The sequence below is a fragment of the Rattus rattus genome, chromosome 13 (genome assembly GCF_011064425.1).
Source record: "Rattus rattus isolate New Zealand chromosome 13, Rrattus_CSIRO_v1, whole genome shotgun sequence".
Taxonomy (NCBI): Eukaryota; Metazoa; Chordata; class Mammalia; order Rodentia; family Muridae; genus Rattus; species Rattus rattus.
In genome coordinates, this window is record NC_046166.1 from 70821771 (window position 1) to 70834399 (window position 12629).

At 51.7% G+C, this 12629-nt stretch overlaps 1 protein-coding gene across 1 annotated transcript in view; it reads right to left on the reverse strand.

The window, feature by feature from the left end:
- Positions 1 to 370: 370 nt before the first annotated feature.
- Atp11a (ATPase phospholipid transporting 11A) overlaps positions 371 to 12629 on the reverse strand; it is a 113496-nt gene continuing 101237 nt past the window's right edge. Inside the window, exons 26-30 of the mRNA XM_032919443.1 lie at positions 11564 to 11629; positions 10329 to 10432; positions 9296 to 9461; positions 5271 to 5374; positions 371 to 4200 (exon numbers count right to left, since the gene is read on the reverse strand). Coding sequence (XP_032775334.1) covers positions 5282 to 5374; positions 9296 to 9461; positions 10329 to 10432; positions 11564 to 11629 — 429 coding nt within the window. The 3' untranslated portion in view covers positions 371 to 4200; positions 5271 to 5281. The remainder of the gene's footprint in view (positions 4201 to 5270; positions 5375 to 9295; positions 9462 to 10328; positions 10433 to 11563; positions 11630 to 12629) is intronic.

Below are 12629 nucleotides of genomic sequence, written 5' to 3' on the forward strand. Positions count from 1 at the left end.
GGTAGACTCACGGGTGTATGGCTTTTGGCCAGGGCTGTCAGTGTGGTTTTGCGTTCCGGCTTCAGAGGGTCCTGAAACGCTAAGCTATAGAAGTGAGGTGTGGTGCTCACCACAGCTTTACTCTGCCTCCTTCAGTAACGCCCACACTGTGAGCCCCTGCCCTGAAAAACACACACGTGTCTGGAGTGTTAACCATGGTTTCTGTTAGCAGAAAGTGTGTGTGCAGCCTATGCGCTACCACACACACTGGGAAGAAAACAGAGCATCTTTTCAGTTATTGGGAGTGAACAGGAGTTTCCTACAGAAAGGCCCCGTGTACCAGGATTGCCTACAGAAATCAGAGGCAAATCAGCAGCACAAGTAAACCTCATGAGATGTCTGATCTGGTTTAATTCACAATTTAATTTTTCAAAGCAGGTTACTGGGCTCTCAGTTAAACATTAGTGTTGGAGAATGACGTTTAATGTGCTTGCTATATTTGATAATTTAAAATAAATCCCAGTACTTATAACGACAGCTACAGATAACCATTCATGTTAAATACATCTCCGATTCTCTCTTATTCATACATTACATACTAGATGAACATTTTAAGTGGTAATGCAGACACACATGATTCTAAGTCAGACAATATATGCATATTAAAATTCTGTATCTCTTGATAAGGTAAAAAATAAAGCTATATAAATTGATAGACATTTTTCTGCAAAATTAGAATCACACTTTCATAATACTTCCAACATACATATCTTCATTAAAGCTTTGTTCAGACACAGTATCAGAACCACTCCCCTTCCCATTCACCCGTCTTCTAGGTTTTAAAACAAAAAGATTGCATTCACCAAGTGACATTTTCCTGTTTTTACTCATGAATGGGTAACTTCCAAAAGAAATGTAGAATGCAAGGGCCCGCTGTTCTATGGCGTTGCCAATAAGTGACACTAAGGTGACGTGTGGATGGGTGGGTCCAGTACCAGTCGGTGCAGATATGCCTTGAACTTGGGGGTTCAGAGACCCAGGCTGGAGCTTCCTCCAGACACCAGACACCTGGGTGATGCTTAACAACCTGGGTGGCCACAATGGCACTCACGACTTTCAGCCACTGACCCTGGGAAATGTGCTCAGATGAACACTCGGTTACCTTGTTCTAGCTTTGGCTGCGCCATCCCCCTGGGTGGGGCCTTTGGTCTGCTTGTACTCAGGAATGGATCGCTGGGATTTGGGGACAGGCTTTCCTAGCTAGTGTGTGGCAGGGGCAGGCACCTGTACTCAGGATGGTATGCAGCTTTCGTTAGCCTGAATCCTGCTTGCTGGACTGAGGCAGCAAGGGGAGGTCCTGACTGGGAGGGGAGCGCTCAGTCCAGCACAGCTCTTACACAGCCCACATGTGAGCACAGCCCAAGCACTCTTCGTGTGTGTGTGTGTGTGTGTGTGTGTGTGTGTGTGTGTGTAAGGAGCCTGACAGTCCAGAGGGCAACATCTCTGCACAGGGCTGTCAGAGGGCAGGCTGGTACATGGTCTTGAAGAAGAATGCACATGTGTGTTTGTGTATGCACATGTGTATACGGGTATACACGCGTGTACATGGCACGAGTGTGTGTGGAGCAGAAAGAAAGAGAACACGTGAAGCCAGGGCTCCTTGAACGTATGTGAGATGAATTGCTCATAGGGGGCAGAGCCATGAATTCCGGCCAATGTAGTAAGCCACGGATGCTCATTTATGCAACAGAGTTAAGAAAAAGACGCTTAATTTGAGTTGACGTTCCTTGCTTTAAGAAAAGTAAACAGTAGCCACTGTGAGGTGAGGGGACGATCTTCCGCATGTGTGTTTGGTCTCTGTCTCTGTGTTTCACCGGTGCCCAGGTCTATTTCAAAGTCCCAGGCAACTTCATTAGGTAATTTCCTAAGCACAATTTTACAGGACACTGGAGTGTGCACACAGTCTGGGATGTTCCTATGTAAACTTCAGCTACTGGGGGGTGGTGCAGGAGAGTGTCCCCCACACCCAGCGAGGGCCGCATGAAGAGCCTGAACGAAGAACATTGTTTAAGGCTGAAGGATGAAGATAAAAACAAAATAGAAACCATGAAGTGACAAAGAACTGCGGTGAAGCAAGCAGAGGAACGGTTCGCCCTCAGCTCGCCTCAGCTCGTCAGTCTCTGGAAACTGAGAGAGAGAGAGGCACACAGGGGAATCAGGGAGGTCCCTGCCAGAGAGGAAACATTCTGCTGAAACACTCACCAGCATTTACAGTGGCCAAAACTCTTCAACTTAAAATGTGAAAGCTTTAAAAATATTTAAAAATCAGAAGGTACATCAACGAATGAGTAAGATATAGAAACAGCTATGAAAATACTTTAGTGCAAAGGTAATTTTAAGATCCCTAAAAAAATACATTACAAATAATTTGTTAACTAAACACAGAGAGAATCCGCCCCTCCCCACAGGTATTATATTTGAACCCATCTGGGTTCTTAAAAGGTCTGTAAAAACACACACACTAAGGGCTACTGAGGACCGGGGCTCCAGGCCTCTGACACACGGTGACAGGTGGGTGAACGGGCATGAGGGTGTGGAGGCACAGACAGCCCTCAGCGGAGCTGGACGCCCTCTGTCTGGTCGAAGCTCAAGGCCACCCCCTCCCCATCTTTGGTGTGGCGTTTATGTTCCCCCAACCTCCCTCAACTGCCAGGTGCAACAACTGTTCCTACTGCTGGCTGGTCCCCAGTTCAAGCACACGGTTTACAGGGAAACCTTGTATAATCATGGTATAAAATTTGTGCTTCCCAGAACACAGGCTCTCAAGTGCCAGAGACCCTCATGATGGCTCCAGGCCCACCACATGACTCCACAGGAGTGGGGACACTGCTCCCAGGCTCTGCCTGGCACTTTCTGAAAGGCCACATCACACTAAAACATCTTGAGTCAGGCCCGTTATAGCGCTGTTGGGTGCTTTGCTGAGAACAGAACCGCCAGTGCGGGCAGCAGCAGAGATTCACAGTGGCCACAGAGTACAGTGGCCTCCTGACGGCCTGTCGGCTCCAGGTGAAGCCCTGGATGGAACTTGCGTGACACCAGTGGGAGGCAGGCTGAGCAGCAGACTAGAACAAACGAATCCACAGTAGCCCCAGACAGCTTGGTTATCGGGACTCACCTCTGGGCGAGATAAATACCTGCCTGCCTAGGCACCCCCAAACCTCCACCTTTCCCAGCACCCATGAAACAAATGTTTTCCAATAGGTAACTGACATAATTCCAGAATGGGACGGAAATCACTACACTCCTGAGAGACTTGGCTAACCGCGTGACTTATTCACATAAATAAATGTCATCTTCCACAGGCAAGCGGTGACAGGAAGGGGAGGCTGACATCTTCAAAAGCTCCCATGTGTAGGGTCAGCATCTCAGCAAACTGACTCAGACATGATCTAGAAAGACGGCTTTGTGAGGGGACAGTGAACGTAAGCACAGCGAGGCCACAGGTCCAGGAGACACACCACTTAGTGTCTGACACAGCCACTTCCCCGGTGGGAAGTGTGCATGGTTTACACAGGAAACACTGGGTTGGGAACATCGGGATATAGTGTGAGCTGAACGCCATGTGCTGTGCACAGGGCTGCAGACGAAGGGATAGGGTCTTCTTCTCAAGAGACAGCAGAAGTGACAGCAGCAGCAGCAGCAGCAGCAGCAGCAGCAGCAGCAGCAGCAGCAGCAGGGTGGATGCTCAGGCTGGCAAGGCTTAAGATGAGGCCAAGCATAATGTCCTTGTCCACAGCCCAACTGGACATACGGACGTACGGTCACCAGGTCTAGGTCACACACGGTCCAGATTGCAGTGTGCTGTGCTTAAGTGGGCAACCTGTGACCCCACCCTCCCCTCCCTGAGGATGAAGGGTGGGACAGGCGCAGGCACACGCAGGTGCCCAGGAACAGAGCTCTTTCAGAGGTGGGGACAGAGGGGTTGTCTGTCCATCAAGTGGGTGTCTCCAGGCTGGGCCTACAGCACCCATACCTCGCCTTGTGGGGAAGGCCTGGGTGAGTAGGGAGCACAGGATACTCTTCGCTCTCCCACCTGGAGCATACAACTCTCCCAGAGGGGGAGCTGCATTGGGCAGCCAAGAGTCTGGTGCCCTGAGCACCCCGGCTCTGCAGAGAGGCCAGAGGGGTGAATTCTGAAATGCTGTCCCGGAGCTGTACAGTCTGCCAAAAGAACAGAAGGCCCACCGTCAGTCACAGAATCTCTCTGAGGAGCCCCTAAAACCAACGTTAAGACCTGTAGCTTTGCTAGCCTACCTTGGACCACTATCTCATCCTGAGGGGCAGGTGAGTGGGCCCGACCCATGGGAACTGGGCCCAGAGGCAATGTGCCTTCAGGTCTGGAGATCAATACTATGTTGTAGTGCCAACAGAGGGGCCACCCCACATGGCTGACATAGGTGACAACATAGGAGGACGGGGGGCAAAGTGTTAAACACACTGTGCATCTTCCCTGTCACTACTTGCACATGCAGTGATCAAAGGCCCCAGACATCCTTGAACTAGGGTTCTAGCACTACCCCAGGAAGAAGCCAGGACTCACCTGTGCGGACTAGCATGTCCTAGCCCGATGGGACCTAGGTCAATGTCATGCTGACCACATCAAGCTATCATGCCCTCAGCTTACAGTGAACGGAAGTGGCTGGTGCTGCCCCTTAAGACAGACACAGCTTGCACAAACAGCAGCTGGCAGCCAGGAGGGAGGGACAAAGAGGCTGCAGTGTGGATCTGCTCTCCTGGGTGACAATCTCCCATTACACTGTCTTCTGGTGAGCATCACTAGATGAGGCTGGATCACAAATACTGTAGGGGCCTCAGAGCCCCAGGGCTGTCCAGACACGGTTGTGTGCTTAGCTATGGTTTCAGCCAGAGACTCCCTGGGCTCATGTCCCGTGCTGTTGTGTGAGATTTTACTTCCAATGCCCAGGCAGGATTCTCCCCAGTGGCTTTTAAGTGAAGCTGTGTCTGTCACAAGGACAGGGGCCAGCTTGTCAGGCAACACTGGACATGTGTTATAACATTTCCCCTATGTGCTTAGCTCACTCGCAGGTACTACTTACCCGTGTATGTGTGTGCATGTGTATGTATGTGTGTGCATGTGTAAAAATGGTATAGTTTGTTTTCAAAGCAAACCACTCATTGAAAAACCAACAACACAGCAAAACTTTGGAGGAAGAACAGTCTGAGAGTCACAGCACACTGGCCTGGTGCCCAGCAGGCAGCCATACTGTTACCTAGCGTGGGGCTAGACACGTCTTGGCTGCGGTAAGAAGTCCTTCAGCAGGGGCCTGTCGGTGTTCGGAGTGGCATCGGCCAATGCTTTGAGTCTGGCGCTCTGCTGCAAGGATGAGGAAAGACACTGAGCTGCTGTCTGCACAGAGGCTGGGGAAGGAGGCCAGGACGTGTGCCCTGGCTGCTGTGGCCCAGGGCCACACCTACACTGACCTATGCCATCCCCACACTCAGCCAGGGCAGGCAAGGTTTGCACGCATCCGTCACGAGGCCATCAAGAAAGGCAGAGCCGGCTTCAGGGGTTACCTGTCCACAGCGTGCACAAAGACCCCTGGAGGGGAACAGACGACCCTGAACAGGTTCATTTGAAGAAGGCTGCACCCAGAGAAGAAGTGGCAAGGTCAAAGGGCATGCTGCAGCACCACACGAGGGGGCCACCAGCTGGAAATCCTAACAAGTTCCTGCTCCCAACAGAGAGGTTGCGTCCAGAACTGTAAAACTGCATCCTGCCACAGGGCCCTGTGTGCTGGTTCCTCTGCAGAGCCACTGACTCTGACTTTCTGCCTGGAAGACGGACATTCACAGGCCACGTCCTGAAGGCTGCTGGCTCCTGGCCTGGCGTGGCATAGCCTTTAGACATTTCCAATCCTCATTCACCAGTCCCTCAGCGCCGAGGAATGGGGGAGCTTTCAGAGTTGAAGGAGTGCAGGGCCGGATGGCAGAAGAGAAGGCAGAACTGTCCAGTGAGAAGCCAGAGGATGGTGGTGCTGCCCACACAGGCACAGGGGTGGGCAGGCAGGCTGCTGCAAGTGTGTGGACGCAGAGACCGTGCAGAGGTGCGCACTATGTTATATATGCGAGCACGCGTGCATATATAACATGCCCAGTGTCCGTCACACTTGCCTTGTACTGGGAACAGGCTGAACCCGAACCCCAGGAAACTGATGTCAATCTGCCCCGCTGAGGCCTGTGGGATGTTTATTCCTCCAAAGCTTTGCTTTGCAGTGCAGTGTGTCTATCTGCTGTGCCTGAAGTGCAGTGACAGGGCCTGTGCACATGTGTGTGTGTGTGGCCTGCTATGTACATGTGTGGCCTGCTGTGACACCTGGGGCTGAGACTCAGGCTACAGGAGACTGGACCCCAGTGCACCTCACCAGCGGTGGAGTCTGCTTCTGCACCGGTCCAAGAGCCTCGGTGCTTAACAAGTGTCATCCCAGGGAACAGGGGTGCAGGCTGAGCTGGTCTATGCAGTGTTTACCAAGTACTTGTGACATTTTAGTCTCCCGAAAAACTTCCTCCAAAATGTTCTCAAGAGTGTAAACGGCAGCTGGAATGATGGAATTTATTCTAACAGATTCTATTCTTACGCACTAACTTAGAGACATTTGGTTGTGAGTATTTCAAAATGTATCATCTTGTTACATATGGTGTTTAAGGTATTGGATAGGAGGCAACTGCCTTTCTTTTCCTGCTTTGGGTGTTTTTTAAGCAGGAGCCCCGGTGAGGCAGGAGTCCCATGTAGGTCATTCTCCGAGCCTCACTGAAGGAGCACATGTGGATGTCATATTGGGGCACAGGGAGAGCCAGCCAAAATACCACAGCACGACATGATGCTGTTGTCTGTCTCCTGATTATGTGGCTGAGGAGCAGATCCTGGCTATAGCAGCCACCAGGGGGAAAAGGAAGGGCCCTAGGGTGGAGTTCTGTGCTGCCACAGTGGGTGGAGATCCGTGCTGCCACAGGGGCGTTAAAAGCAGCACATCACAGAGTTTTCTAAAAACAGGTCTTTATTTTGAAAAGTAGAACAGGAATTGGTAAGTAGAGGTCACTGTTAGTGTGACCCCACCTCACAGAGCTCTCAGGGTGGACATGTGGGAAGAAGTCTCCGTCTCTACCACGGCTGTGGCAAACGGCCATGCTGGAGTCGCCTTGCTCAAGCTGGATTGACTGTGTGTAGTCTGACTGACTGTCAGGTGCTTAGGGGCTGAGCCACCTGGGCCAAGTAATGCTGAAGGCCCTGCCCCCCGTGATGGACACGGGGGGCTGCCGTGAGCTGTTGGAGGAAGACAAAGCCCATCATTAGTGCACCCTCACAGGTGGCGGTGGTCACCATGTTACCTGACTGACAGTACCAGAGTGTGGTGGGCCTCAACACTAAGTCCTGTCCACCTGGTCCTGCGGCCATCACCCCAACATGCGAGAAGCGGAGATGGTCACCTGTTGGTCAGAAACTCAGACCACTGGCGGTCTGCGAGAGCATAAAGACGGTGGGCTGCTCAACAGAAAGGCACTTGTTCCTGGCCTGCAGGCCGCAGTCCGGAGCCCACGCACGCACACGGAGCGGGTGAACAGGGAGGGGTTATTTAGGCAAAGCAGTGGACGGTAAGGGAGGCAGGAGAGAGAGACAAGAGGTAAGTTGGTTATAGGAGAACATCCTGGCACACAGTAACACCACTGCCCTGGCTTCCGGTGCTGCCAGGCCAGAACCCACTGCCTGCTCCTCCCTGCCCGGGCCCAGACCTGGCTCTTCCTAGCTCTACATGTCCTGCACTGCGGCTGGGGTGAGTCTCCCCACAGCAACTGAGCGTTTCCCAACTAATACATGGGGTGCTGTCATGATCACAGCCTCTCTGCCCGAGGCAGCCAACGAGCACACACATCCAGTGTCCCTAGTAGTGGGACACCATTGGGACACCATGTCCACTGTAACCCTGGGTACAGGGATGCTCACAACCGTGTGCCCACTGAGTCTGTGCTGGGAACGTGCATGTCAGCCTCAGACTGCACAGCTGACGAGCCTGCCAAGGCTGGTGTGTGGAAGACAGCGGTGAGCAGCTTCCCCGCCCCCACAGGCTGGGCTGCTGGCTCCGGGAGGAGTGCTACTCCCACAGAGGGAGACCGGATAGTAAGCACTGACAGCTCTGTGTGTGGGGTGATCAGGGGCAGGACTTCCATGCTGTGAACTGAGGGTCCCAGGCTCTGCAGCCAGTGCTGCCTTTTGTCGTTTGTTGAGAAGCACTGACTTGGGACCGTTAACAGAAGAGTGACCATGTCCACTCCCTGACTGAAGGCTCGGGTACGAGTTCTAACAACAGATTTTATCAAACATTGCAGGAGGCACAGAGTAGAAAGAACTGAGGTGGGAATACTGGGGTGGAGCCACACCAGCGCCCAGGCAGGGCCTTCTGCTTCCTACCCCAAACATGGTCAGCTCTTCATTCTAGACTCCAGTTCCATCCAAGGGTGGTAGGCTCATCCGGGTTAGAGGGAACCTAAGCCCGCCTTGGCTCCTTCCAGCTCTCTCCCTCTGCAGAAGCCCAGTCCTCTGAGCACAGGGGCCCTGTGTGCTCAAGCTGTAGCACCACAAGTTATGAGGAAGTTGCTGGAAATATAGATCCCACAGCCCTGCCTCATGGAGATTAAGACTCACGGGCAAAGTGGAAAATCTGCGTCTTCATGAACTTCCAGGCAGGCCACAGAGACAGTCTCGTGCTCTGCCCCAGTCACAGGGTCCTGCTGAGGGTTCAGCTTGATGGCCGGCTTGGGAGGTGGGAAACAGTTCCCCATACCCACCACTTACTCTTGCAGAGGTGAATTTGAGCCAAATTCAACACCCTTAAAAGTGGCACAACTTCAATCTTTTTTCCCTCCCAGAGTTAGGGAAGGAACCCAGGGTCTTGCACATGCTAAGTGGGTACCTATATCACTGGGCACCAGACGAGACTACAGTTCAATGATCAGAGGAACAATTATGTTTTCTGTGGCTTTACAGAAAATAACTTATTTTCTATTTATCTTTGTTCTCGTCTTAGTTCAGATAACTGTTTTGGTCTAAAGAACAAATTAAACATTGTTCATCTTGAGTTTTACCGATAGTTCGAACACTTAAAACGTGTCATTGCAGAACTAAAGACTAAGGTGTGGGCTGGCGAGTTCTATGGTGCCCAGACTTTTTGAGATATCTCTTAGTAACTTCCCAGTCATAAGACAGAGGAAAGAGGCTGGCCTGGCTAGGCAGACTCCTTACCTGAGTTCTCTCCGTTGCCGTGGGCCACAACTGCCTGCACAGGACCTTCTTGAGGACATCAGGGAGGAGGCCGACTGTGACAAGCAATATGATGCCCAACCAGGCAGGCCCGCTGGACAGCATGTATATGAACACATAGTACATCCGCTGGTAGCTGAGGAACGGCCTGGTTAGACAGGGAAGACACTGGTGAGCCCCTGCCTGGCCAGGAGCGACGCCACAGCCCTCCCCACAGGTGCCACCTCAGTGCTGCCAGGGCCTGACCAAGCCACCAGCTTTGGATTTCTTGTTAGGGAGTGGTGGCTGGAAGACACCTAAAGCATTCATGTCTAAAGCATTCTCTGCCTTCACAAAGGTTCCCCGGTTGAATGCCAGGGAGGAAGAGGCTAGGATGGTCTTGTCTAAAGCTGCTCCTCCACAGGGACTGTGATTCGGAGTGAGGAGAACTCTGATTGGGCCTTACAGCCTGTCCAGGCCTAGGGCACGGTCAGCCTACCCAAGCAGAGCATGATGTAGTCGGGCCAAACTCTTGTGCGGCTGCCTCTCCCACTACTCTCTGGTTTGGGCTCTCAGGTCACAGGTGTCACTCAGCTAAAGGGGACACTGCATCCTTCAGGAGTTGGGGTTTGATGGGAGTTTAAGATGCTCAAGTCCTTTGAGCACGTCACAGTACTATGGGCCATACGGTCCTGCCCCACACTATATGGGACGGCTGTAGGTGGAAAGTGTCCCCCAAGAACACACATGGAAAGCAAACCAGGTCCCTACGTGGCACTTTGAGGTGGGTAATGAAGCTGAACTGAGGTCCTGAGTTTGGGTCCGTGTAGCAGCATCAGAGGGGGAGACAAAGCTCAGCCCTGGAACCACACCGGTTGTTCACTCAGTCACTATGAAACACTTGTCTGCTGGAGCTCCAAAACACGCACTGTGACACCAGGGACATGGATGTTCTGACAGCAACTCCAGTGCAGGAGGCTGAAAGCTGTGCAGGGAGTAGGGCAGTTAGGGCCACATAGGGGCTAAGGGTTCTCACCAGATAATCCCTCCCCAGAGCAGGGAGAAGACGATGTAGAACAGCAGCGACCCCCAGATGACAAAGTGGTTTATCCAAGTCCAGTAATGCGTGTCCAGTGCGAGCTACAAGAGAAGGAGGTGTGAACACTGCCGTCGTCCAAGCGTGCCAAAAGGAGGGTCAGAAAACCATGAGAAGTGATCAAAACTGACACAATGGCACAGTGCCTGCAAGAGCTCACAAGAGAATCACACCACACGGGGAAACCCAAGTTTCCTCAGGAGGAGAGAGCTGGAGCATGTGTGTGAGTGAGTGTGAGTGTGTGTGAGTATATATGTCTGTGTGTCCTGTGTGTGTGTGTGAGTGTGCATGTCTGTGTGTGTGTGAGTATATATATCTGTGTGTGTGTAAGTGTGTGTGTCTGTGTGTGCATGTGTGTGTGCTGTGTGTATGCATGTCTATGTGTGTGAGTGTGTGTGTATGTGTGCATGTCTATGTGTGTGTTCTGTGTGTGCATGTCTGTGTGTGCATGTGAGTGTGTATGTCTATGTGTGTGTCTGTGTGTGAGTGTGTGTGTGTGTGTGTACAATCATGAAGTATCATTCATGCTGACACGCTGCTATCTAAGAAGGCAATATGAGAAGTGTGCATACTATTAAAGACCCAGTGTAACAGGTTTGGGGACTTTCATAATGAGGTTCTTTACAGAATCTAACGTGACTTAAAAAAACTGAATTTTGGGGGCTGGAGAGATGGCTTAGTGATTAAGAGCACTGGCTGTTCTTCCAGAGGACTTGAGTTCAATTCCTAGCACCCATATGTTAGTGCACAACTTTAACTTTAGTCCCAGGGGGCCTAAGAGCACTAGGAACCCATGTGGTATACTGACATGTATACATGTACACAAAATATTCCCACACATAATAAGTAAAATAAAACAAATATTTTAAATTTTTAAAAATACATTAGTTCATGTAAACAGAGCTGATTTAATCCTATTGCGGCTAGGGCTCTGGATCCATAGGGAGTGTCAATTCCTCCCTTTGTGAACACTCAGCTCTTCCTTATCTTCTGGGATTCTGAGGTTCACGTGAGGGGCAGCGTTCACTTTCTGGGACCTGGATGTGAACTGAAGAAGACAGCTCAGGGAATCTAGCATGCGGGTGCCAGTCAGCATGGACCTAAGAGTCCAAGAGTTCACGGAGAGCTGCAGACAGGCTGGCCATGACTGGCACCTGCCCAGAGCAGCGACTCACCTTCAGTGTGACAGTGAACACCATCACAGTGAACACCAAAGTCCCAAAGGTCCAGTTCCCAAACATCTGTGAAGACAAACTCTACGTAAGCACCTGTGCCATTCCCCTCTCCTCCCTCCCTCATCCCGAACATGGATGCCAGAGAGTATAACCCACAGCCTCTGGGCCTCAGCCCGAGGATGTGGAGACTAGTTTACTGAAGGGAACGCAAGGGTTCAGATGGCCCCAGGCCAGTATAAGGGCTAAGCCTGGGTCAAGGATGACTCGTGCTGGTGTCCTGCTGGCCAGGCACTGGCCCTGCTGGGTACTAGGTTTCAGGTCCAGCAGGGAGAGGTTGCACAGCGGGAGTCAGTATGCACGGTGCAGACTTGGACCCTGGCTAGGATGCTTTCTATAGAAGAGACTATATGCCTCCCATAGCTCCCAGGTCTGCTCTGCCTGTTTGCTCAAAAACACACTCAGGGAACCTGCTTCTGGTGACAGAGATGCCCACAGCTGAGGGACAGCTGCTAGAACACTGCAGGAGACAGCCAGAGGAGACACCAGAACACAGAGGTGACAGCATCAGGGAGGGCTTAACCTCAGGACAAGGAGGAAGTGGGCAGGTAGCACAAACTAGACAGAGGCTACAACGGCTTCTCCTCCAACAGCCAGGCTCTGGCCACAGCCACAGCTGCTCACAACTGACCAGTGAGGAGAGAGGATGAGCAGCTGTGGGCTGCCCTCCTTCTAGCGGGAACTTGGGTGGGCAGGATGGTGGGAGGTACAGACACAGTTACATGTTAAAAAGCTAACACATTTCTCAACTACAGACATACATGTGAGCTCAGTGGCTGTGAGCCCTTTCTCTCAGGAAAGCCTTTTACAAGAAAAGTTCCCCCACACACCACATGAGCTGGGCACAGTTGTGCTCTGTGAACTGTGCCTCTCTGAGGAATGTTCCCAGAACTTTCTTAAAAGCTTATTTCACAAAGAACCAAAAGGCTAGGGTCCAGCACTTTGCTTATGGTTAGTTTGAATCAAAGACATGTGCCTATAACCATACTGTGAGACTGGGTTTCTGTGG